Source organism: Chelmon rostratus, chromosome 3, assembly GCF_017976325.1.
Source record: "Chelmon rostratus isolate fCheRos1 chromosome 3, fCheRos1.pri, whole genome shotgun sequence".
Classification (NCBI taxonomy): domain Eukaryota; kingdom Metazoa; phylum Chordata; class Actinopteri; order Chaetodontiformes; family Chaetodontidae; genus Chelmon; species Chelmon rostratus.
The window spans coordinates 27,115,903-27,143,472 of record NC_055660.1 but is presented as its reverse complement, the minus strand read 5'-3'; the positions used below and the strand labels follow the sequence as shown (position 1 = coordinate 27,143,472).

The 27,570-nt window shown below is 43.2% G+C and overlaps 1 protein-coding gene across 1 annotated transcript in view; it reads left to right on the top strand.

The window, feature by feature from the left end:
* The window catches only part of LOC121625943 (VPS10 domain-containing receptor SorCS1), a 154,084-nt gene extending 126,800 nt beyond the window's left edge, over positions 1 to 27,284 (top strand). Inside the window, exons 13-27 of the mRNA XM_041964276.1 lie at positions 883 to 974; positions 1,346 to 1,453; positions 2,806 to 2,923; positions 4,990 to 5,123; positions 6,624 to 6,737; positions 7,613 to 7,784; positions 8,761 to 8,947; positions 9,614 to 9,747; positions 17,133 to 17,256; positions 18,939 to 19,051; positions 21,024 to 21,158; positions 23,636 to 23,735; positions 24,195 to 24,300; positions 24,924 to 25,081; positions 26,872 to 27,284. Of these exons, the coding sequence (XP_041820210.1) occupies positions 883 to 974; positions 1,346 to 1,453; positions 2,806 to 2,923; positions 4,990 to 5,123; positions 6,624 to 6,737; positions 7,613 to 7,784; positions 8,761 to 8,947; positions 9,614 to 9,747; positions 17,133 to 17,256; positions 18,939 to 19,051; positions 21,024 to 21,158; positions 23,636 to 23,735; positions 24,195 to 24,300; positions 24,924 to 25,081; positions 26,872 to 26,933 (1,857 nt within the window). The 3' untranslated portion in view covers positions 26,934 to 27,284. The remainder of the gene's footprint in view (positions 1 to 882; positions 975 to 1,345; positions 1,454 to 2,805; positions 2,924 to 4,989; positions 5,124 to 6,623; positions 6,738 to 7,612; positions 7,785 to 8,760; positions 8,948 to 9,613; positions 9,748 to 17,132; positions 17,257 to 18,938; positions 19,052 to 21,023; positions 21,159 to 23,635; positions 23,736 to 24,194; positions 24,301 to 24,923; positions 25,082 to 26,871) is intronic.
* Positions 27,285 to 27,570: the final 286 nt, after the last annotated feature.

Below are 27,570 nucleotides of genomic sequence, written 5' to 3'. Positions count from 1 at the left end.
CCCATATAAATGTTGCACCAGTCAAATTACCAACTCGTCTGCTGGGTTTCTGCTTTATTATGATAGCGACAGCTGGAGAGACACAGGAAAGACGGGGGAGTGAGAGGGGATGACAGGCAGCGAAGGGAATCAAACCTGTGTTTTTTTAAGGTCCACAATCAAATGAGTTATTTGACTCAGTCCTTGCCTATGGTGCCAGTGGGTGGCCCTTAGCATTTTCAATTTCAATTAAAGGTGCAACGTGTAACATATTCCCATCGTTATGACAATCACCAACTCTGATTTGGATCTCTGAGTTAGATGCTGCTTTTTCACGCCAGTCTCCACGTTCACTGCTTCCCTGTCCCGGCCTGCCGTGGCCGGTATCACTGTGCTGATCAGAACATCTAACCCAAACCCCGAACCGTAACCCTGTTAGGCCTCCTTCGGTCTCAGAGGCTGGGTTCAGTCCTGGTCCGGCAGTGTTTGCCGGGAGGCTGCCGAGCCCAATTCTTTTGAAATACCCCCGTGCTCCCAGCTCTTGGTAGGGGCAGACTCAAGGCCAGTCAGCCAATAGGGATTCTGCCTGAACTAATTAGTCAACAGCAGCTAATAGCTGCCATAGATAGCTACAACAATGAGTATAATGAGAAGCAGTCAGCAGTTACTGTGGTTATATGCTTCCCCCTGTCTGTTTGGAGCAACCTTGGACAGGTGGCCGATTCTTACCCGCTGTACCTTTAAACATGATGTGTGCTGTGTGTGTTGCGTGGTGTGTTATTACATTACTTACTTGAACGATACAGCGTGGGCGCGTGCAGACGTGTGTTGGACATGCACTCGGATAACAAGCCACTGCAGAGTGAGTGCTCTCTCCCTCTCTCTTTTTTTTTGTCCCTGCAGATCTTCGATGAGGAGTATGCAGTGCTGTATCTCGACCAAGGTGGAGCCTTAGTCGCAATAAGACACACTCCGCTTCCCATCCGACACCTGTGGTGAGTCATTATGACAGAGACGCCATTTGTCACAGCATGACTAATTCCCTTGGAGGAAGCTCCAAGTTTTAAGTCAGTCAAACAAAGGCAAATGAGTTTGTCTTCGAACCAGGGGACGATATTATTCAGGGTAGAAAACCCACCAGCCATGGAGAGCTCTGCTTTGACAATTGTGATTCAATTTCACCTTTCTGTGTGTGAAGCCGTAATGAGCCTAGCTTCTGCTGATCAGTGTTCACTGAGCAGAGCGCCTCAGCCCTGCGCGGAATATGAAATAAAGTTGTTAGACAATTCTCAGGGTCATTAGCTTGTGCACACAGTAGGGGGGGTTTAGCGTCGGTGCCTTGTGCGACGGCTGTTTGCGTTCCCAGGTTGAGCTTCGACGAAGGACGGCAGTGGAACAAGTACAGCTTCACCAACACGCCCCTGTTCGTGGACGGGGTGCTGGGAGAGCCTGGGGAGGAGACCCTCATCATGACGTGAGTGACCGAGATTTGTCAACATGGAAATCTATCAGTGACACTGAAAACTCAAAGTAACAGCAGATAGCCTGTGTGTGTGTGTGTGTGTGTGTGTGTGTGTGTGTGTGCCTACCTCCCTTCACCCGAGCCTGTGCTGCCTGCATCTATATCTAAGCCTGCTCGATTCAGCATTCCTGACTGCCTGTTTTCCTTTTCATGAATAAAAAAGCTTTCTCTCAAGGTCTACCCAACATCAAAACTGGCTGCCTCCAGATTATGATCACAGGAGATCAATGCTTTAGCAGCCAGCGACAGCGTGACTGTCCATTTGAAGAACATGAAGGAAAATGATCAAAATGATGAAGAAAAAAAAAATCTTGAGAAAACAGACAAGAAACTTTGCTTTAAAAAAAAAGTTTGAACAGCATTAAGGATTGGGAAGAGCACTGAGCACGATGTGGCGTGTCCTCAGAAACCAGATTTATGAAGATTTCTTTTGTGTTCTTTCACATTTATTATTAGAATAGCCCAGAGCTGGAGTGCATGCATACGGTACGACGCAGCACTACTCCCTCATTGCAGCCGAGATTTAGGACTTTGGGATGTGTTACCAAAGGGTTTCCGCATCCATTACATCAATGTTTCATGACACCTGCCATAAATGACAGACTGACAGTCGGCTCTGTAGCCGGCTCTACAGGAGAGTGATAGGGCACAGCTGGAGAGACAGAGAGCGGGGGAGAGAAGAGGAAAATGCACAGCAATAGTTTGAACCAAAAGAGAAGAGAGTGGGGGGAGTGCAGTGCAAAGACAACGCTGGCGGCTTTGCACCGAGAATAAGTTCTCGAGCACGGAGCCTCTCAGCTGGCAGACACGCCATTAGTTTTCATAAGACCATCATGCACTGTTTTCTTATCAATTTGTACTCATTTTTACAGTAAGTGCCTGTCATGGTCCTGTGCCTCAAGAGCTAATTGACAGATTGATTGTGATAAATATGTTGTGGTATGAATAGCGAGGGAGGTCACTGCAGAGAAACACACCCACTCAATTTAGCTGGAGATGGAATATTTATCTGGTTAGCCTCATAACCTTGGATTCTGTTTTTTTTTGACCACTGGAAAAATCTGGATATTACCATGAAGCTTTTATGTGCACTGGGTGACCGGGTTCACTGATGTGTTTTTAATAGTTTAACAGCAACAGAGGTGTAAGAATAAGATGCGCAGTATTGGTTCATTGTTGGTTTTGGACTTCTCTTGGAATTTGATGACAATAAGGAAAAGGCAGCACCGACACCAGCTCCAGTCATATTTGTCTGCTGCGTGTTTTGTACGTGAAAAGCAGCGACATGCGTGGCTATTTTCCAGGATATTCGGCCATGTCAGTCATCGCTCGGAGTGGCAGCTGGTGAAAATAGACTTCAGGTCCATCTTCAACAGGAGGTGTACAGAGGCGGATTATCAGACGTGGCACCTGCACAACCAGGTACGCTCCATGCCAGCACAGAAATAAAGATACGCTTGTTTTTCACACATCCTAAAAACGTTTTTTGACGGTTGGTGTAGAAATCGCCATCAGTATTTCCGACATTATAAACACTGGATTCACTCAATAGTGAGCAGCAATAATATACTTACAAATCATTATCATTTTGCACCATCACTGACGGGGTATATGCTTCATATTACATGAGTAAAATGCTTCATTATAAGCCACCAGATGATCACTGCATGGGACTTTGACTATTTGACTTAATTAACAAGAAATGTAAACAACCATTCCAAATACAGGCTCTGGTTTAGGGGCCTCCTGACCCCTCAGACCCCTGGGCCTGCACCCAGCGTGTCCAAAATCATTCCCATGTTCGCTCATTCCCTCCCAACATAGCAGACGCTGTAGTGGGGGAAGAGCTGTTTACTCTACAGTGAGCGAGAATGAACACATATGAACCATCATTGTTTTGCTTCACTGATAGGCGAAGTTTGGCACAACTGTAATTTCTGTGTGTGCTTTACATAGAAAACAGGAAGTGATTTTGGATACAGCCTTTGATATTCACACTTATCGACAGCAAAGCATTACAAAAAGTTGTGTACAAGCTAAGGACACCACGCTTTTGATCCCACTGTGGGATCGGTTGAGGGAACTACATGGTGGACGCAGAGACAGGACACTCAAATCAAACTGAAGGAAGTAAATATACTGCTCACGGTAACATAAGAGGGATTTCAGACACAGCCTAATGTCAGCACTCAGCCTGTGGACACAACTCCATTCAGCTCAAACAAAATCCTCCAAAGAGGGGGCGAGAAGAGGGTCTTACTTAATGAACTGATATTTAAAATATGTCAATTCCTTCGTGGAAACTGCAATCATCTAAACTCTTGAGTTTCCTCTGTAGCAGTGCCTGTTCAGGGTTGGATGATACAGAGGTCAGTTTTCGCAGAGCCCAGAGATCAAACACCAGACTCAATCATCAGGGTAATGTGTGATCACTGGCTGCCCATCACTGCTTTTAGCCTGGCTGTGCAGTGAGCGGACTAAAGCTGGACCTCTCTCTGTTCCCGGAGCACTTATGCAGATTCCTGCTGATGCTCTGAGTGAACCCCCCCCCCCCCCCCCCCCCCCCCCCCCCCCCCACCACCACCACCACCACCACCACCACCACCACCACCACCACTGCATACATTAAACCTGCCCGAAAACCCCTCAACCTGGCCAGGCCTGAAGCTGAGCCAGAGACTTAGAGCGTGCCTTTATTCATGGCCAAGTTCTGTAAGTGGTTTAGACACCCATATGCTCGGAGCAGGCTAATGATCAAAACATATAGCATGGAAGACGACAAGAGTCCAAGCCAATTACAGGGCTAACCTGCCTAAATGAGGTACAGTAGGTCCCCGTCTGCTGCAGAAATAAAGCGAGCACTACCTCAAAACAGAGGACAGCGTTTGTGTTTTAAGACCGCTGGGAAAGTTAAGAACATTTTCCGGAGCTGGGAGTCTATTTGTGGATCCAGCCAGATTTTTTAGGCATCTCACTACTGACACCTAATGCACAGAGACAGAATGTTCTGAGCAGCAGTGTGGTGGAGGATGCAGTCAAACAGGCTGGTGTTATCTTCTCATCTTTTTTATATACGCCAACTGATTTTATATCCGCTTCCCACGCATAGATACATGGCTAAAAATGGATTGGGTGCTGGCAGCTTTTGCAGCTGAAGCTCTTTCTTATTCATTCATCTCAATATCACAAAAAAAAAAAAATCTCTAAAAAAGAACCCAAGCAGCGCATTCACCGGTGTGACACTTGCGACGGAGGAACAGTTGTCGAGTTTAGCACACCACACAGCACAGGCCCGTAAATATTCGCCGAACAGGAATGCACAACAAGCTGAAGTGAGGCGACGGTGCTTTTCACACACAGCGTGACGCACACATGGTTGGTTGCATCGTGTAAATTATTTATGGCGGCGAGGTACGAGAGCGGCTCATTTTTTAAACTCTCTCCATGTGACTTTCCCCTCGGTTCCCTTCTGGAATCGGGCCCCGCAGGGCGAGCCGTGCCTCATGGGAGTGAAGCGAATCTACCGGAAGCTGAAGCCCACATCCAGGTGCGTTATGGGAAAGACGTACTCTGTGTCGATGACGTCGGGCCCCTGTGACTGTACCGAGGCGGACTTTGAGTGGTGAGTGAACGCATCGCACGCATCAGACGCATTGAGTCTGTGTCTCCCTTCACATGCAACACCTTTACTGTATGTTAGTTTACATCCTGGTCTGGTTTGAATGAGAGTGTAAAGCGAGTTCCCATATCACAATCATCGAATCAGAATGCACTTTAAATTGTACTTGTTTGTCTTCTGTGAGCAGGGGGCAGTGAAGTGCACCTTCTGGCTATGCCTCCTTCACTGTGCAATTGCCATTTAACTTCAGGACTGACAGTGTGTCCCAGTCGCTACATACTGATCAATTACTATGTATTAATAGTACAAAATTTGAACTATGTACTCATTTTCATAGTGTGCTGTTTTTATGGTTTATACATTCAGTGAAGTAATACAGTATGTGCACTGACTGAGGTGACCAGAAGAGAGCAGGAGAGTTGGGGGTCACGTGGACACTAGTACGTTACATTCAGTGTCAATGACCACGCAAGTCAAAAAAAGTGTTTTCACCATCATTGCTCGTTACAAAAGTCAGTATTCATTTGATCAGTGTAAGGCCTGTCACATCTGTCTGTGTGACAGATCTCTCTCTGTGGCCACCTGCCAGCAGCACTGCTGCACAGGGCGGAAATAAAAACAGGCTCTTTCATAACAATCAGGATCTCATGTTTCATTAGGCTATCACTAATCAAAACTGTAGTTTTGGGACAAACAGGATGGGATTAGTGACATCTGGTCACTGCAGCGATGACTAATGTCACTCAAGCGGCAACTTTGGAAAGCAGCTGAAGGTGTACCATCGTTCACCACTTGAAGGACAAAGTGATAACTGGAAAAATAATTATTCACATATGCTTTTGAAGCTGCCGTAGTGATTCGTTATACCACGCCTGCATTTACAGGGAATGTTTTCCACATGCTCACAACCTGCTTTCTTTGAATTATCAGCAGTATGAATGCTGCTTTTTTTCCCGGCTTCGGTCCCAAATCTGCACGTCTCTTGGGTGAGGCAGCTCTTGGAATAAGCACCATCAAAACCATAAATCAGCAAGCCTAATAGCTTTCATTAACAATCACAACACTTTTGCATCTGTGTGCACGTCGCACTAATTGGGGCAATTTGTCCCTATCATTTTGGGGACACAGCATAGCTCTGTCTTTTAATTTGTAGGACAAACAACTCATGGGCTGCGTGCAAAAAGCACCAAAGAGGCACAGAACAGTTGCTGGGTGTCTAACAGTGCTGAAATGACACTGAGTTTACACGCTGTTTGCAACAATTCTGCATCAGAATTTCAACATCCAGTATATCTAAAATACAGAGCGGTGATCTGTTTTCAGCTTGTGATTTTTTGGGGATTGATTTGCCTGTGAGAAACAGTCATTTTAGAAATATGTGTCACATTGTCTCATTTCCAAACAGGGCCTCAGGAAGATTTGTATCTGTCTTGTCTGTCAGCGTTTCCTCTGTGGTTCCTGATTGGGTAAACATTTCTGTTTATGTCTGCTTGTTTATTACAGCGATTATGGCTATGAGAGGCGGACCAATGGCAAGTGCACTCCTGCCTTTTGGTTCCATCCATCATCAGTGTCCCGGAGTTGCACCACAGGGATGACTTTCCTTAACAGCACTGGGTAGGCACGGGCCGAGGGCGGGGAAGGTTCGGCACACGTTCATGACTGGCAGGCATTTGGTAACGTGAACGGTGCATTTGAGTTGAATAGCTCAGGGTGCATTAATTAGTTTCTGAGGGACAACAAGGACATGGTGAGGAAAATGTGGGTTGAATGATCAAACATTTACTTTTAAAAACAATCATTAACCAGTGAGTATAAACCACTGCTACTGGTGTGATCTGCTATAACAGATACAGTGTTTGCAAGTCATGTCAGTGAAAACCATGTAAATGAAAGATTCAATATCCTGTTCAGTGGAAGAGTGTGCAAAGTACAACGGCTTTTCCAGAATGGACTCTGTGACAGAACAACCTCATCTCAAGGTCCATTTAGTAGATGTTCTGGAGCTTTCCATCATTTCAGCTTTTAGGCCATCGTGGGCACGGAGTCCGAACGAAGAATGGAAATGTGAACATCTACATTTTCCAGACGACTTTCAGCCTGCATCTGCAAATGAAAACATTGTCTGTGACTGAACAGTGCTTTCTGCTAACAACACTGCTGTTTTCCTTCCGTTGTGGAATGTCAGAGGGCGATTTAGTGCATACATTTACACAGTCAGATTCAGACGGTAACTATAGTGCACCACATAAAAAAACAGGGAATGATTTCAAATGTTGGAGATATCCACCTCCAATCTGATCCCATCTACTGCCACCCCAGTACAATGGCATTCAAAAATGTACTTAGACTCAAATATCTCTTTTTAAAAATAGTACCCTCGCTACACAACTTGTTTTTTTGCCCCTTTAATTAACTCATTGTTGTGCTTCACTTGCCCTGTCGGAGCTCGTGTCCAGACATATAAAGCTTTTTATGTTTTCCCACCCCAGCTACAGAAAGGTGGTCTCTAATAACTGTACAGCCGGAGTCAGCACAGAATACACAGCCAGGAGGCAGCAGTGTCCCATCCAAGCACCCAAAGGTCTCCACCTGGTCACCAGCGAGGGCACGCTGACGGCCACGCTGGGCACCAATGTCACCTTCCTTGTTTTTCTGGAGGAGGTAAGCTGTTTTTAGTACTTCTCAGGAAGCCTCATGTCACACCAAGTACATGACTTGGTACAGTATTGGTGTAGTAATCTGTACAGTCATTGTATTCAGAATATTAACAAGGGTAAAATCTCAATTATCAGTATTTTCTACATAAGACAGCACTACAAAGTGTAAGATCATACAAGACAACATATGCATAACCATACCTTTCACTCCCTGTGCATACTAACACTGAACATGAACTGAACACTGAACTAAAATGTTTCATGTTAGCATCTAATATTCAGATATAGGAAACAAAGTGGAAAATTGTCACTAACTACTTAGTTTAGCTTTTGTTGCTCTTCCCAACACAAAAAGACTTTGACACAGTGACACAGCAACACTTCCAGAGAGCCATGGGTGGAGTAAAAGAGCTGGATACGGCACCGCGACTCAGCCTGGCTGCCAATTTCTATCAGGAGCAACTTGCAATTGCACTTGTAATGAAAAAAGCCATTGTAGCCCAAAGACATTTTCCCCACTGACCACCATTGATAATGAAATGTCTTTAAAACTTTAGACAGGATTCCTCAAAAAACAAACAAAAAAAAAAAACAGGTTATTGCTCTTTGAATTCTGAGCGTTCAGTCCATGAAAGTTATACGTTTGTAAAACTTCACCAGAGCCTACATAAGCGCATTGGTCTTACCAATGTAAGGCTTGGCTTTTGTGCTGGGTGAGCAGTTTCAGCCCAGTTTCCCTGACACACACCTTCATACAGCTCAGAAAAAAATCAGGTAATTAAAAGAACTGAAATCAATAAATTAAACCACATAAAAATAAAATCTAAAAAATATGTATCACCATCACAAATCTTTCTCCAAGAGCCAAGTGCTCTGTGCAGGTGAAGTGCAGTGCAGTCTAACAACTTACTTGAAACCTGAGTGAGTCTGTGGGAGATAAAGGGACCTGCACATTCCTCGAAAGTGTTTGTCCTACGCAGGGCGACGGGGCGAGGACAAGCATCACGCTGGACTTCGGAGACGGCCACGCTCTGACCTACTCCAATGTGAGCTCCATTGAGGACGGGATCAAACACATCTACAAAGCTGTGGGGATCTACCGGGTGATTGCCACTGGGGAGAACAGCCTCGGTTCAGAGACCACCATGCTGTACCTGCATGTAACATGTGAGCTGCTGAGGAGTTTTATATGATTTCTGTATACAATGGATATTTATTTAGATAGGACTGTCTCCAATTTCTGCAATCATGCTTCAGCTCTTTCTGCTGCTCGCTTTTTATCACATTCAGTGGAATTGCGGTTGTCAGCTTGTGCACAGTATAGCACATTCTGTGCTTTATCTCTTTACAGAACATGCCCCCCCCCCAGAACCAAACAAACAAGTGAGATAGAACAAATCCCACTACACTTCACTCAAGTCAGCTTATGCTTCACAGGCGTCAGCCCACGGAAGCCACTGCAGCCTCGTACGTAACGCCGCTGACCACCCCCGGTGTATTTAGGGGGTGACAGATGTATCGGAGCTGACTTATTGATCAGGGAGCAGCGTTGCCCCCACCAATCTGTCAATCCTATGTGCCAGCCGAACAAATAGAGCCACCGCAGGCACAGGAGTGCCACGGATGAAAAATAACACACAGATGGCATCCAACAGTCCCAGAGCAGGAGAGGATTCTGAACAAAATCACCCCCGCCCCCACCCACCTCTAAACCCTCTCTCCACCTCTTTTTTCCTTCATTTGAAGCGATAAAGTATTTATTTCTTCCTGTTTCTGCACATTGCGGTGCAGTGCATCGAGTTCACTCTGTGATGTATATATGTGCCTGAGTAGGTCAGCTGGAGTATATCCATCTCTCAGCTCCCTTTGTGGCGGTGAGGAATAAGGAAGTGAACCTGACTGCTGTTCTGTGGCCCAGCCAAGTGGGAACGGTCACCTACATCTGGTGGATCGGAAATAACACCGAGGTATTGTACACTCAAAACTTTCCTACTTCTCTCTGAGCTTTTACTTCTATTAGCCTTTTTTTGTAATTAAGTAGGTTGCTGACTCTACTGCTCCAAAATATGAGAATCATTATCTTGTTAAGCTATTTTTGTGGATCCAGGTTGCAAAAATTGCGGCCTTGTTAATCAGCTTCAATAAAACTTGCAAACCAGCCAACCCGTACACATTTTAGGCGCATCTGCACTGAGGTACACATTTTCACGCCAACATATGCTGGCATGATTTGTCACTATAAAGTATGCCAAAAGTGGGTGATGCCTCATGAGTCTCACAGCAAGAGGCAGCAGCAATACACCAACAGGCAGCTAGCCTGAATTTAACCAATCATGGCGCTGGACTGATTCACCTTGCCTTCACTGACCTACCATGATGTCATTTTAAGCAACACTAGCTAAGATCCACAAAATGACAGAGGCAACCTTTACTTCCTCTTGTTCCCTCTCCTCACTCCAGCTGGCTGGTTCCTCAAGCGATGACATTTTTTTGAACTCTTTTGCAAAGTTAAGGTCCTCTTAACTCCACTGGGGGATGTAGAAAGTTGACATTGTTAATTGAGTTGACGTTAGCCTAATTTTGCATATGTATTTGCAAGATAGCTTGCTTGCCAATGTTTGAGTTGGCCAAGTATATCGTCCGTGTGTTGCAGATGGTTAAACATGAATTTTCATAGTACTTATAGTATTACTTATTGCAGTGAAACCCATAATCAAAATGTGAGAGGCGGGTCATGGCAGCTGGGAAAAAAAAGAAGCGAGCGCATGCGCCGTAGAAATTCCTAGAAAGATGCCCATACCTCCACATCTCCAGACGTCTCCACCATGCATTCTGCACAGTCTGCAACTGATATTCACTAACTGAACATAAAGGGTCATATAAAATTACAACAAAAATGCAAATACTAGGTATGTATTCAGTTATATCCCTAGAATGGAAAAAATCATGAGGGTGAAATATGTGAAGTTTATTACATTTTCTGACAATAGAAAAATGAGAGTAATGGATAAGAACAAATGAGCTGGTCCAGCCATGTGTGCATAGTGAATGTGAGTGATTGACCTCCCATTAAAGGCAAGATGGCAGAGTACAATTCCAACTATTCTGCAGGAAGTGTTCAAATTCTATTGAATTTGAACAATTGAATTTTGAATTCACTTCATGTTCTCTGTGGTAAAAATGACTGTTTTGGAGGAGTGCTGGTGAAATAGTAGTAGTGCTGCTCAAACTTGATGAATTTTAGAACATCTACTGGAGAAGGCATCTACCTCAAACTCAAAAAAAACAAGAGTGTCATGGTCCAGCTGTGTTTGCTTTGCAGCTGCCCATGCCATATTCATGCAGGGTTAAACGAAAGCAGTTGCAGCATCCACAGAGGCAGTGAATCCCCATGTCTACTTAGTTAGTTGCACACCACCTCGTGCACCTGCCGAAAAATCAGCAAGATAGCTATGTGTCGACATAGAGGTCCACAATATACTATTTACTCAACAAGAGCACCAAGAGGGAAACTGTGCTGAACGACATCCAAATTATGTGCAATGAAAGTTGTCCAGTACAACATGTCTATCTTGCTGCTCCAGCAGCGGGAACCTTTGACTCTGTTTTTTGCAGAAGAGGCAACAGGCAAGAAAACAAAGCCAATGCCTCTCAGCTCCGCTAAGGGAGCTGAACTCTTTTCAACTGGTCCCACCCGGAAAACCACGTCTTCAGTTGGTCCCACTCTGAAGACCAAACCCCTTCCCCCATGTCTGCATCTGACCCCACACGCCTGCTCCAGCAAACTAGCTGACCAAGAAGACCAAGAAGTTATCCTCCAACTTTTTTAAGACCAGAATCTCCAATCCCATAATACAACCCAGCAGTAAGTCAGCAAGTGGACAGAGGCCCTCACCATCCAACCCCACACAGTTCAAGTCAGCAGAGAAGAGCTTTAAAAGGTCTTGATTGAGCCAGAATCAAAGCTTTATGCTCTCTTTGAAAAGGGCCATTCCTCAGTTTGAACCTGAAGTCAGACTCCTCAGAAGGAGGATCTGAACTTTACTTCTGACATTAGAGCCACAGCTTCAAAAAGTTCAGCTCACCATCAGCAAAGCTGAACATGTCAACATGATAGATAAGGCTGGAGAAAGGATGTCGGCCTGCTCTTTACAGAAACAAAGAATACGAGCTAACTGACGAGGGATTATCTATCGGCTACATGTATTCATTGAGAGCCAAGGTAACCTTCGGCTGGGAGGATTCTTCAGTGATGTCATGAACTACTTCACAACAGCAGCAGATTACATGCTCTGCAAGTCCCCCTGTGGGGACGAACTGCTGCAACATGCAGCGGCGGCAGCATGAATCGACGGCAGACTGCCATATTCTTCCCTGAGGTATTTGATGTGCAGGGTCCCTTATCTCTTGCCCAAGGAGGTGACAGTGGATGATGTTGAAGAGAAGTTCTGGCTGTTTCAATCCACAAGCCTGGATGATGGTATCCTTTCCCAGAGGGCTGATGAGGCTTGGAGAGAGTTGGATCCGATGGCAAGTGGAGGAGGAAGCTTTTTGCATCCTACTGTGATGCCGGGTGTCATTTTTCACAGTAGAGCAGACTGTGAAAGTGCAGGGTGTAGAGTCTTTAGCTCAGTGATTAAAAACAAATGCCAGCCTTAGCACTGATATGCTAAGCTCTCTTGTGACCAGAGAAGCCATGATGGCTGCAAGACAGTGTGTGTGTCAGATGGAGAGTTTTAACCTGGACTCTGTGTTAGTGTCAACCAAGTAAAACTGACAAACTGAAACCAATGAATCAGGTGTATGTTGGAGGCAACGTGGAGGTGGGGCTGAATGATATGGGGAAAGAAATCAAATTGCGCTTTTTTGATTAATTGGCGCAGGACATAGAACAATCAAACACAGAAGAATTATTACAAGAGCTGAATGAATAAAATAATACCAATACAAATTCAAACATTATGGGATCTTTCTGACATTGAAACAGGTAGGTCATTCACTTATAGCTCACGAGCGACATCTAAACATTGTACATCTGTAATCAATGGAACATTAATTACTTACATCCAACACTTAGCTTATAAATTGACAAAAATTGAGTACTGATAAAAAAAAGATAAAAAATAATCATAGAAATGGGGATGTACATGTAGCACAGCATTTAACTAAAACAACTCTTTGTTGATAACCAGCATTTAACTTTTAAACAGCATGTTTGTCTTTTTTCAGGAAGGCTAGGATAAAGTGTGGAACAAATAAAATCTTAAAATCACGCAGAAGCCTCACACAACACTTGCTTCCTTGACAGCTCTACTTCCTCTCAACGCTCATTGCAGCCTTTTTTGCAGATTTTTTGTCAAGAAAACCAGCATGTCAGTCTTTGCTGATTTCAGACATGCATGCTGACACATGACTGCATTGCCTCCAGCGCTGAACACTCTCTCTGATGGCAAACCTGTGGCAGGTATTCACACGTATTTGCAAGCCAGTTTGCTCGGCATCAGAAACGTAACGTTGTTTACCTTCCACCAGGCCAGGGGATAATCTCACTCTGCTTTTTCCAGCTGTGAGAGAAACGGCCAACCAATAGTCCTTTCGCCCAATTTACTCATTTTTGACAGCATAAAAAAAAAAAAAAAACTTAATTGTGTAAGGTTTTTATTGCATTTCTCAGACAGGTTGACTGTCTTGCTGCTTGACCACAAATCAGCTGCTGTGGCGTAATACTCATCTCAACTTTTTTCCCCACATTCTACGTACAGTTGTGGAAGGGCAACTTGGCTGGAGGACATGCTTATGTGGATGAATTGCACATATTTTATCCTGTGTTCAGAAGACTTTTGAAATCCATATTTGGTCAGAGTCGCCCAGGTCAAAGACTTGTGTCCATGTCTTGAGTGAGGTCGTATGTTATTATTATAAGAACGTTAAAACACGAAACAATAATAGACCAGTTTGGCCTAAATATACTGTATGTCTATTTTTTATTTCAATGTCCACAGCATCTGCTTGGAGAAGTTGTGGTGCTTGGACAAACCTATTTGAGGACAAATGCTTTGAACAGAGGGTCAGACACACTGCATAATGTATATCCTAATTTGCAGCCTTTGCGATTTGCTAATCACATTGTTTCACATTGTGATTCCAGTTTGAAATCGACTAACCGTTCAGCCCGAGGTGGAGGGTGTCAGAGTGGTGTGACAGAATGTTGTTATTTTTCAAACTGAGAAAAACCCATTTCATTGATTTTGCTGCTATTAGTTTACATATTTATTTAATTGTTTTGTTTATTCATTAAACCTTTTGCTGCCAGACTTTATATGAAGACTTTATATGTAAATGGATCATTTTGTTTTCAGGTGCATGCTCAGTCAGAATTTTCTTTTGTTTTTTTCCTGAAGATCATGCTTACAGTCAGGCTTTAAGTCATTCAACCTTTTCCTGTTGATATTGAGCTACTGACAGTAGGCAGGTCTAATATTGCAGAGCATGCTATTGTGACAGGACCTGACAAAGCAGCTTAATTACTGCTATTCAGTGAAGTGTATCCATCATATATTTTACTCTGAGTTCCTCCAGCTAAAGTCTGAACCTGCCAAACAGAGCTGGTCAGTCCCACACAGTTGACGGGTCAGGCTCTAGTGATATGTAGCCATGCAGATAGTTTTAATTATAGGCATACAGATTTGGGGATTTCTGCCTTTGAAACTTCTTCTGCCACCCCAGTACAACGATGGTGTGAAGGGTTTCTTTTTGTACCCATCAAAGCACTGACAAATGACATGTTAAAGAAAGTAAAAGAAAGAAATACAAGACAGCAAAGTTTATTTCCAGAATCATTCAGGAAATGGCATTATTATAATTACATCGCCTTACTTATAACCCAACAACTGAAGTTACATTAATTATCATTGCATCTTCAGATGAAAAATTAAAAACAAACTTAACTGCTAGACGAGTGCTCGTGTAGCTGGTGAACAAACCTGTGTGGACAGCGCCTAGTGTGTCTGTCTCTGGCTGATCTCAGATCTCACCAATCTGCTCATGCAGTTTGCTTCCAGTCTCTCTTTCTTCCTCTCCTCTGTGTACATTTATGGACTTAATTCATAAAGCTGTATATTTATATATATACAGAAACAGTATGTAGATATATGTTTATTTAATCAGTCAGTGTCATTGAGATTCAGATCTCTTTTCCAAGAGAACAAGAAACATTCTCAAGAACATAATCGCCAAACAGAAACACGATTGCATAACAAACAAGGAGTGAATAAAAAGAGTTGGTTAAGGAGTGATCATTGGAAAGGCTGACTGAAGACAGGTCAGTGCCTGTGCTGGGGTGGCGTCTGGGGCATATAAAACAGTATCATCAGGAAAAAAAAAATCATAATTGAAATATGGATACTGTGGCAACCCATCTGTGATGATAAGAGGCAGAGTACCATCAGCAACAACACTATTCATATTTGTGAAATATCTTACATTTACACAATCTTGTCTCTTGGCTCATTTTTGCATCTATTCTTACTAACTCATGCTTTTCCATTGACTTAGTCTGCAGTCGTGCTGCATCTAAAACCCACTTCCCCTTCCGTCTGAATACACCTTGAGGTTATTTTCTGCTACTCAGCCAGCCAGCCGCTCGAAAGCTGCCACACCACAGAAGATAGTATGATTTAACAAGCAGCCAGTGGAAACTGAAGCACAGCATTTTCTCAGGTGGAGCACTTTAAGCGGTGTTTGCATTAGCTGATTGGCATCAGCAGCTTCACTTATGCTTTGTCAGCTGTGTGGCAACCAGCTGACCAGTAACGTTTAATCATCTTCATACAAGCCGCCTGGCCTTTATGTGTAACCTGACACTTCTCACTAGTACTGATATGCTGATATCCTCATTTCCTCATTGTAAAATATGCTTTTGATATTGCCATAATGTCTTAACGAAGAATTTTAACAAACAACGCTAATGCGTGTGTTTATAAAGGGGGATTGGTTTTCCATCATTATTTTCTGCTCTGATTCTCTGGAAGCTGACTGAAAAACTCAAGCCTTTTTTCTCCAAATGTCGCTGTATGTCCTTTATCAACCTGTTCACATTCCCAGAACGTTAAATAACAATGCTGTGTCACGACCCTCTGCGTCTCAGGCAGACACACAAGTGTTACCCTTGAGCGTCTGTGTGAAAAGCACTGGACTTTCTACTTCAATGTAAACCCATTTGTGGCAGTATTAGATGCCAGAGCAAGTGCTCTGCCAATCCAACACACACACACACACACACACACACACACACACACACACACACACACACACACACACACACACACATATAGATATAGATATACAGTATGCTTATTCTGAAGTTGATGCAGCAACACGTTTCAGAGTTTCAGTTGGGGCAGCAGGACCAAAAGACTGGGAAAGCTGTGGAACGCTCCAAAAACACCTGTTTGGATCATTCCACAGGTAAACAGGTTGATAGCATCATGATTGGGTATAAATCATCCGGGAAAGGCTCAGCCGTTCACAAGCGAGGATGGAGCGAGGTTCACCACTTTGTGAACACATGATTGGATAAAGGAGGTTACTGCATGGACTCAGGAACACTCAGTAACAATCATTTGCAACACTGTTTGTTTGCAAATGATTCCATTTTCTTTATATTTACATTTTACATAGCATCCCAATTTTTTTGTAATCAGGATTGTAGAATAAGTGAATATAATGTGATCAATGAGCCACAAATTGTAATCACAGGTGACTAAATATAACACTGCTGTAATGCCAAATCCACTACCTCTGAGCAGTTTTCAGATTTAAGATGCTGTTTTATAGCTAGAAGAGACTGGAAGGTGATTTTGAGACACTAAAAAGATCAACCCCCATCTCTCTGGACCAACAGACGCACTGTATACCAGAGGTCCTGCATGTAGCGATGCTCCACTCACTATTTGTCTTCATAATTGTGGTTGTGTAAATGTGTTTGTTCAGTACCAACAGGGTTCTTCCACAAGGACAGCCAGTTATGTCAGCCGGTAATAAACAGCGGCACTATTAGCATCTTAAAGCTATTTGAACAAATGGAGACGTGAGTAATGACAGCCAGGAGCTGCTGGTGTTACACAGGGAGTCTCTGTGGGCCCCGACACTGAGTGCAGCACAGCACAAAGTGCGCTCGTGCACGTGTGTGTGTGGACGAGTGCGCGGCGGGCTGACACCTCTGTAGTGTAAATAACAGCAGTGTGAGGCCAGCTGTTGATAGGGGTCTCTTAGCGGAACCCCCAGACTCTGACTCTAGGTCCGCCTTCTCCACCCTCTCCACGTCTCTCTCTCTCTCTTTCTCCCCCAGCAGCCAGTAATCACCCTGGAGGGAAGCGTGGCGTGCACATTCTCCCGGGAAGGCATCAGTACAGTCACTGTGCAGGTGTCTGCAGGGAATACGATTCTGCAGGACAGAAAAACCATCGCTGTCCATGGTGAGTCGAGTCTGTGGCTCCGTCACCGCTGGGATTCTGTAGCTGTGCAAGCACACTGAAAACATGTCACAACACAGTCAACTTAATTAGATACACATAGATGTCAGAATCATTATTAAAGGGTAAGTCAGCTAATTACAACTTGGGTCTTATTTTCCTTGTTTTTTGCTATCATCCTTCTATCATAGCTAATAATTATAATATCTTCTTGCTGTATTATAATATTATACCTAAGTGGTACCAAATTCTAATGAGTCAGCTTTTAGAAAGTGTTGTTCAATGATAAAGATTTCTTATGAATGGCTTATGTATAATGCATTATGTATTTGTAAGTAATTATTATGAACCATCCAGGAATTTGTAAGTGGTTCTTAACCTAATTGCTGAGATCTTGACTTCTTTCAGAAGAGTTTGATGATCAGGTTTTAAACCAATCCCCAAACGTCTGTGAATGACAATTAGGCAAAAAGTAAAATATTGTCTCACATCACAAATTACAAACTACAGATGGACTTCTTTTTGCAATGCTGAACCACTGCATGATATTCTCGTACATCCACAAAATAGCTGTGCAACAAAGCATAGCCCTTACCCGCACGGTGAAGCATTTGCCGACATTAATGAGCCACTGCAGCTCTGAGTCCCCAGCAGGCCTCGAAGGTCCTCTGATCAGAGCTGGTTGGTTGTTCCTGACTCTGGGCTTAGAGCTAACCGAGACAGTGCTACTGAAATTGTTGCTCCTAAACTTTGAAACTCACTCCTTTTGGCCTTCTGGCCTTAAGATGTGTGGATCCTACATACATCTTTGAATGTCCAGTTTAAATGCACTTTCTCAGTGAATCAATGTCATTCTGTTTCTGCTGTCAGTAACATTCATTTAGTCATGTTGGGTCAGCAGCTGTGCCACAGCAGCCGTGGTTCATAATAGTGCCTCATTGATCACTATAGGCCAGATATTGGATTGGTACTGTTAGAGTTTAGAGTATAGGAATCAATATAGGGACAAATTTGGATCAGTGGATCCTTACTGTTCTCATTCATGTTATTTAAAGGTGCCCTGTGGATTCTTGCAAATATGCAACAAGTTCTGTACATTCAGTGTTAAACACAAAGACACATCGTGTGTATTTTAAGACATTTTTTTTTTATTCTACATTGTTCTCATCCATGTTTGTCAGCTTGCACCCTTTTTTCCTACATTGCTTTGTTTCTTTGTGCTTTACCACCAGCTGTAGATTAGTGGAATAGTGTGAACTGGTTGCGTTTGTCTCGTTGTTTGACTGCTAGAGCATGTGCAAAACGTGGACCCACTCATAAAAACACTGCTTTGTAGTGCTGCTAGTGGTAAAACCTCCACAGGGCACCTTCAAGTCTGCGTTTTTGGCTCCTGTTTTGGGTTTTTTTTATTCGTTTTTATCTAAAGTGCTTTAGATCATCTGGATGAACCACTGGGTGGTTTACAACAATGGACTAGGTGTATCCCCATTTCACTGCCATTACTCTGATGAGATTTGAAATGATGATGTATGACCTACTGAACTCTGAAAATGCGACACAGGTTGTAATAAACTGTCCTCCAAAGAAGGTGGTAGATTTTGCTCCACATGAGCTGAATCTAAAGGCCGTTAATGACAGATGAAAAATCAAAGCATCTAAACGTGAATTTACTATTCTCTCTGCAGACTACTTCCAGTCTCATCTGCTTGCCTTTTCATCAAACCTGGATGACCACAACCCCGATGTTGCAGAATGGAGGCTGGATGTGAGCCGAGTCATCAAGAACTCTCTGATCCAGGTACGGCTCTGAGGTCTTTTTATGGAAACCATTGCTTTACTCTGGTAAATACTGTCAGTGCCTGACTGGACCTCTGACAGTCTGTAAGTGCAGCGTGACCTCCCTGAGGCTTTGAGACATGAATCTGACTTTTATGATGATAAATGACAAGGCAAGAGGGAGGAGAGGGGTAAAAATACAGTTCAAGAGCATGCTGATGGCAGTGGCTCGCACACACACACTGTGAGTTCAGGGCCGTACAGTAACGAGGTTCTGGATGAAGCACGGAGGAACAGCATACAGAGGAATAAATGTCAGCATGTGCCTAATGCATCGTCTGCACTGACCTGGAGGGATGCTTGCAACGTGTCAAGTGCAAGACATGCTTCAAACCCACACATGACATGTCAGGTACAGATTTTTGCCTCATTAACTTCCTGTTCTTTTACAACATTGTCACAACATCAATACCTTTCTGATTCCTAGGAAGGAGCAATCCGGGCCTTGCATCATATTTTCACACTTTTTGATCCGGCAAATCAAAATTGATGCCAAAAATATACCCGGCTCTTCAGTCTTCAGTGAACATGTCTGTTTTGTTATTTGTTACTGACATCATTTTTTTCATGACAACCCCGGCCTGGAAGGCAGAACACCAAAATAAACTTTCAGATGAAAATGTGACGTGATAGCTTAAAACATTCACATTCACAAGATTCACTGCAGCAAATCCGCGCAAGAGCGAGAACAAGAACAGAGGCTCCTGCAGGGATCAGTGAAAACATGCAGTAAATTACATGCTCTCGATTTGTTGCGCCTTCCTTGCAGACTGAGCAGAACAGCAACACATATACATCAAGATTCTGTCATTTGTCTGACAGGAGCTAGGCATGGTTTACATTTTGTGATGCTATCATGCATGGATGGATGATGGCATGATAATCCACCCATGAGAGCTTTGCATGTATATGACTGCATTTGTAGACATTTATATTAACCTATTCAATTCAGTTATCATGTTAAAATTACAAATGCTGTGTAACAACACAGCTGCATGCAGCAAAAAACTGCTGCATTGTTGACACACTAAGGCCCTGAAATTATGCTTAATTTCCTTTATGATGAATGATCTTGTATTTTCATCTTCACCACAATGACCACTTTCCTTTCCTCTTTTATCTCTGATTGATAATTAGTTCCGTCTTTTTTGGAAAAAAAACTCGCACTCGGTATATTTTCATGCACTGAGCAGAGCCTGCAGTCTTCCTCCCAGGCTGCGCACAAGCTCAACAACCTACCCCAATAAAATAGGGCAGTCCGTATGATGACAGAGAGGCGAAACTCAGGGCAGAAAAGTTTGCTAAGCACTGGCTGCTGCTTGTTAAGCTTAATTTCTTTGAGTTTAATTGGAGGCGACTCTCAAATGAGACTATCAACATTTTGATCAACTCAGAGCTTCTCTCATCTGGACTCTGGCTGGTAGACAGAGATATTTTACTGTGTACGTGAAGCTGGAACTATAAAAGTGGGGGGACCTCCATCTCCAGTGGAAATTATGCCCTTGACTACTCCGACTGGTATCGGGAGCAAAACATGACCAGGGTACCCCCCTTTCAATTGAGCTCTTTGACTTTCAACACGAAATAATAATCACAGTCATGTACTACAGAGGCTTCGGCTGTGGATTAGGGGCACCTTGAGCTCATGGGTCCCTCTGCCTGAGCCAGGGAAGCTATTTTAGTAATCCATCCATGTTCAAGTGTTAATGCAATAGATGAGGTTCAGAACCGATACCAAGACTACTCTTTGATCGAATTAGTACAGACAGAAGTATGAATCTCAGCAAGAAGTCAGTGGCAGTTTTTGTACTTGACAGTTTTCCAAACCTACTGCTACGAGCACATTACAGGCAGGTTTAGTATCAAGAGGACACCTTCGCCTAAATGCATGCCTGCCTTTTTAACTAACTCCTTTCCCTCTTGTTGCATTTCAGGCCACAGGCGTGAGAGAGGATCAGCTTCTGGTCACCGTCCTGCCAGGTTTACCCACAGCAGCAGAGTTTTTCCTTCTCCCTGACAAACAGCTAACTGAGGGGAAACCGGAGAAGAACTCTGCTCATTTAGATCAGGTGAGACAACAACTGCTGCGCTGCCTGCTCCAGCAGCATCATTCCTTACTACAGCCCCAGGCAGTGTTTGTGTAGGTGGATGGATTTCTCCTTGTTATCCTCATTCTTATTCTACCACAACCCCATGCACAACTTTGAAACACTGTTTCCTTTTTTGCTGTTTTGTGAGTCATGGCTGATCCTGTTTCTAACAGCAGCTTGTCCAGTAATTGCTCCCTGGAAAATGAGCCCAAATTTAAGTTCCTCCTTCCTCCAGCAGATGTCAGTATCGATCTACTGAAGCATGGCCAGGTCTTTCCATGAGTCTAATTCGAGAACACGCCTGAGGAACCTCTGCAATAGACTCATCAATAAGGCTGACAAGTATTAACAAGTTATCAGGGGGAATGACTTTTAAACTCCCTCAAGTCACATCCTGTGGGGTGGTGAGGTGGGAGGGGGGCCGGAATCTCAAAAGAGCCTAAAAAGCCAGACAAAGAAATTGCCATGGTTGATAAGTCCACTAAATCACTGGCGTATCAAGATGGACCAAATTAGCTCTGAGCCTCACGTAATAGATAATGACTGATAATAATGTCGGATCCGTGGGAAGAATTCCACGGGCATCTGTGGAGAAGGAAACTGAGAGGGAAATCAATTTGATTTTCCTCTTCCATCCCCGCTCACACCTTGATCGCCTGGAAAGATCCTCTGCCCTACAAGCCAGCGATAAATCTTCATTCAAGGTTGGCATCTTAAAAGTGTAGAGCGTGCTCTGCTTATTAGAATGTATAATAGATTCACTGACCCTGGTATACAGTGGGAAAAAGAAATTAGTCACAGCATAGTCTAAATTTAAACTGCTAAGAAATATAAAGGGGAGGATGAAACACTACAGAAATTACTCATATCACAATTAATTTGGCAAATGAGGCAGATAAGATAAATGAAGCCTCTGCAGAGAAAAAAAAAAGGGATCTGCAGATAGAAAACCGAGGATTTTGTTTAGCTTTGTGCCTTTTCTGTGCAGCTCCATATGTGCTTGTTTCATGAGTGCAGATTAAATAGAGGAAACCTGTTTTATGGTTTAAAAAGAGGCACATTTCATTTTCAGATTGTGCATGTGGATTAGAGCTCGGGGATTGAGATTTCTAATTGCATGAATGGATCCATGTTGGGAAAGAGATTGGGAGTGAATGAGATTGGACTCCGGCTTTCTGTAGTTTACCTTCGGGTCAGGGTAATCTGCCTGATTTATATCAAAGTTAGATGTTCTCAGTGCAGAAGGTTACTTGCCAGTCTGGAAAGCAGAGCTCAAGTGAGGCTACATCCTATGCATTATGCATCACAGTGGAAAGGTCCCACGACAAAGACTCTTATATAAACAGCAAAGCTGGAGGTTTCTTTGGGTCATGGGTGCTTACAAATACTGTTCAGTGGAAACAGATCATCATCAGAGTGGTAATCTATCGCCTTTGTATGCTATAATATCCTTTTAATGTCCTTTGTTCAGTGTTGATTTGAGTTTGCTTTACATGCAGTCATTTTACCTCTCTGCCTTTTCATTTTGTCTGTTTCAGGCAGTGCTGTTGTGATTTTTCAGCTGTTTTGTAAATTAAAGATATTAGTCCGTTACAGGTAGCACTGGTCTGTGTTTTAGCTGATGAAAATAGTAGCGCATTTAGCTACTTCTTTAAAGTCCAGCTGACATCACATTTAGTCATCCCTTTTTGTGGTGAAAAATAATGTCCATGTGTTTTTCAAATGAATTGTTTTTTTATCATTAAAAGGGAGAAATATCAGAGATGCTCCTTTTTGTCTCAGCTGACTGGAGGGGTGTGTGTCTGCGTTTGATAGCAGCTGGCAGGCTGCCAGAAACACAGCTCTAAACAGATGTTAATGGTGCTCCATGTCTGCTGGATGTGGAAATGAGTGGCTGTATGTCAATTTCGGAAGATGGTAATATGTCCATGTTGTGTTTTCAGCCTGTTCTGCTGCCCCCAGGTGGCTAAAAAAATCTGCCTTAATCTGACTCAGCTGTGCATCCAAAGGTTTCCAACCCATTTAATTACTGTCATTAATTAAGTCACAAAATAAAGATAATTTTGTACGGCAGAATATGTTTTTTCTTCTTCTCCTGTCTTAGTAATCGTCTTCTGATTCCTCAGATTTATGTTTACAATCATTGAATCAATCACTCACAAACTGACTTGGCAGACATTTAAACCACAACACCTTCGGAGGCGCTGTCAAGGGCGAGCGATATTTGGACTCAATTATTTTTCAGTCTGACATTAAAAACCCGTGGAAAGATTGATCGGGACAACAAACAAATTTGTTCTGAAATGTCGGAACAGGGTTAATAACCGACGTGTGAAAACCCGAGATGGATGAGTCTGAGCTTTGACGATCTTGGCAATGACCTTTAGCAATACTTATGTTTTTTGCATCAAATAAAACTGACTATTCAAATCATGTCTGCCTCTGTGTCCCAACAGCTCTCTGAAGTTTTGCTCAGCGCCTTAAATCAAAACCTCGTCCAGTTCACGTTGCGGCCAGGGGTCCAAGTCACCGTGTATGCAGCGCACCTATCAGCAGGTAAACAAACACAGCCGCCAGTGTTCACAGCTGCCCAGGAGGGCCTTTGTACTTCTGTAGGAAGTGGGACAGAACGTAAAGCATGAAACTATCAGGAGACCTACATGCAGTGGACAGTCAGGTATATTTTTATTATTTTTGCTGCCCCAGCCGACTAATAACCCCAACCCTGTGTCTGATTGGCTCCCACCATGTAGCTACACAGAGACATTCAGAGAGTGAGCATCGTTACAAGTATGTGTGCCTCTTCCTATTGGGGATGCTGCTACTGTCCTAAAGGGGCTTATAAGATAAAGAGTAAGAGAAGTCCATACTACTGTATATTAAATGATTCACCTACTGCAAAGGTGTCTATTATCCTGTTGAGTGCTTAATGCATGATTCAGCTGCGTAGAAATACACAATGTGTTCACTATTAGCTGCTTACACTCTGTGGCTCTTGTCTCACTGTCTCTGCAGCGCCCCTAGTGGACACCAGCGAGAACCACAGTGGCTCTGCCATGCTAATGCTGCTATCAGTAGTGGTTGTGGGTTTAGCTGTGTTTGTCATCTACAAATTCAAGAGGTAAAGTGTTCATGAAATGCCATGTCTATATAGTCGTCACACTGTACGTGATAGGGGGACGGTGAGAGGCGTCACAGGATCCTGACAGCTCGGTAAACAAAAGCTGCCTGCGAGGCTGCACAGAAGGTTGATAGCTGCCTGTCAAACGTTTTCAGCGGCACACCCAGCGCTCAGCGGCGGAGAATTGGCTCTTCCCTCACACATCAGATCCTGTGGAAATTCTTTTGTCAAGTCAGTCTTTGCGAAAGAAATGTCAGTCAGCCATCAGTCGCTATCAATATTAAGCCCTTTGAACACAGGCACTCGACCTTTCTGAAATGTTAAATTATGTCTCCTCGCCAAGGTTCAGTTTCAAGGGAAAAGGGCGCGAAGGGTCATGAAGATTTGCAGACAAGCAGAGGCAGAATAAAACTTCACTTTCACAGGCCTTATCTAAGCTTTTAGTATTTGTGTAAATGCTGATTTTCATGCAAATGCGCTTTATCAAATAGTCAGACGTGACAGAAAGTTGAGCAAACGAGAAACATGGCATCCTCCCGATCCGCCGGTTGTGTTCTTGCTCTCTTTGTCTTAGTTAGGCTGTTGTCTTTATCCCTTTGCCTCACTGTAAATCTTTCCTCAAGGAAGATCCCAGGCCTCAACGTCTATGCGCAGATGCAGAACGAAAAAGAACAAGAAATGATGAGTCCAGCCAATCCAACAGAGGCCACGCCCAGCTCACAGCAGGACTTGGTGCATTCTTTGGAGATTCTGGACACAGAGTTTAACTCACGGCCCATCGGTGAATATCCGCTCTCGCCTGAGCCTTACCTGTGGCCGGCATACTCATCTGTTTTCTCCGTTGCTTGTTTCGTACCATTATTTGCTGTTTCGTGAGACTCATCCTGTGCTTTTTGCTTGTTTTAGAAGTGAAGCGGTCTGATCAAGGGGTCAACACGAGCTAAACAAAAATGAGTATGAGAAAAAGTGCAGCTGCTCGTCAGCAGTACAATAACACGTTATCCTCCTGAGTGCTGCTGCCTTTAATCACCAGAGACTACAGCCGGGTGACAAATGACAGAAAAACCCAGTAAGGTGTTGTTCCATTCCTTGTCGTAGATAATCTGAGTCTGTGGACGAGTTGCTTGGAAATCTCCCACAGGTGTCCCTCTGCCCGCACATCATAGCATTCATGTCATTAATCAATCCATTTAGTCAGCCCTCACGGCCTGCATGGAAGCATCTGCATTTTCTTATGTGTCGCCACTCATTTTTTTAGGGTTTTTCCATAATTTGTCACCCGTCTGTATCTCCTGATGTGATATTTGGCTGTGATGGCCTAACGTGATGTCTGTCGTTAACGCTTGTGCTATTCATGAATGGTTTTTTTTTGTAGGTAGAGAATTTTTGTTGCTCTATGAATGTGATATTTTAGTGATTAACACTCAATTTTGCAACTTACTAACAATTACTGATTAGTAACACTTACTAGATACTTCTCTCAAAAGTAATTGAATTACTTTGCCAATTACTCCAAAGATCCATTCTAACTACAGCGAGAAGAGCCAGTAAAAGTGTGCTCCCTCCCACCAGAGGGCAGCCATGACTGCTGTCCCTACCTGGAAGCTACGCTTCTATTATCTCGGTTAGGATTTGGTAGAGGAATACCCACTAGACTCTGAATATATACATTTTCTCCAGTAGTTAATGAATAATTACAGGAAGCAAAGGGAGCTCACATTGCCTGAACTCGTAAAATCTCGCTCGAGCACTGTTAACACTGCCACCTGTTGTTATGGGCACATATTCACGTTCTCAGCTTCCTTTAAAGTGAGACTGTTTGAGTTCTGATGGAACAGGTTACTTACTCTCCCACAAATGAGAAGTTGAGTTGATGAGCTGTAAAACACTCGCATTTGGGTTTTGCCAATACAGCCTGGTCTTATATGACCGGCGGCTCATGGCAGCTAATATTAGCTCGTGCTATCAGAATGTGGGCAGACATGCTGTATAACTGAATGAGACATTACTGACTGAGCTCCCTGACTTGATTTGTTTCTTCTTGTGCTACTGCTATAACTAAGTCTTAGATTTGTCACTCTTGGTTGCTGTTGAAAAGACTTACATGGTCTCACCTTAACAGCTGCTTTTCTATTTTCATACATCCAATTTAGAACATGATCCATATAATTTCTTCTTAAAAGATTTTCATGGCTCAGGGCGCCCCAGTACCTCACCTGGCAGACCACGTTTAGACCAGAGACTGCAGTCTGGGTTTGGCTCCAGCCCGGGGCCATTCGCTGCATGTCATCCCCTCTCTCTGCCCCCTGTCCTGGCTCCCCTCAGCTGCACTATCCAATAAAGGCTTTAAAAACGCTGCATCGCCGGTTCGATAAATAAACTACAGTTTTAATATAAGCTTTAAAGCTGCACTAATCAATATGTTGTAGATTGAAGACTCAAATTTATGATAATGTTGCTACTTGTTTGGATGTCTTAATCAATGAAAGCAACTTTAGTGTATCACCAACTACATTTGCTGCATTTACCCCCTCTGACACATGTCTCTTTCCCTGTCCTGTTCACCCCCAGGATGTATGAAACCTCATGTACACGTGAAATTCTCCACAGAACTCCCCACGTTCATCGTCTAAACTCTGGACTGGACTTCCTCTCCAGCCACGTCATGGATACTTTTTACCATTTGGGACACAATGGTTTTGAGCTTTATACCTGTGCATGTTGGACCCTGCTGACACATACTGTGCTCCGTTGAAACCAGAAGAAACTGTGTACAGGTTTTTCATTTTCTTTCAACATATGTCTGATAAATTAAACATTTTAAAAACTCCATTTATTTGTACAAGTCGGATACACATTTCGGAGGAGGCGCCAGCATGAAAAAAATGAAATAAGCAACAGTGTTTTGGTTTTGCTTACATATCTGAGATTGATTTGCTGTTCTATGAAGCTAACAGCAGTAGAGTGTTATTTATTCATGTGAATATACTTTTATGAAGTATGTTATTGAAGTGAATTACACATTTATTTTGTAAATCATGAATGTCTATGTTATAAATTAGTGTATTTTAATAACAAATGTCATACTAAACAGAAATGCTGTTATAAAATATGAATAGGGTACTTCAAAGCTTTTGGCCCATTGTCTCTTGGAAAGCTGATTAATGGCACAATACACATTTTCTACTGAAATTTCTTTTTTTTTTTTTTTTCCTGATTTTTGTTTATTAACAGAAATACAGGGTTTGGTTTCCTGGATTAATTTAACCT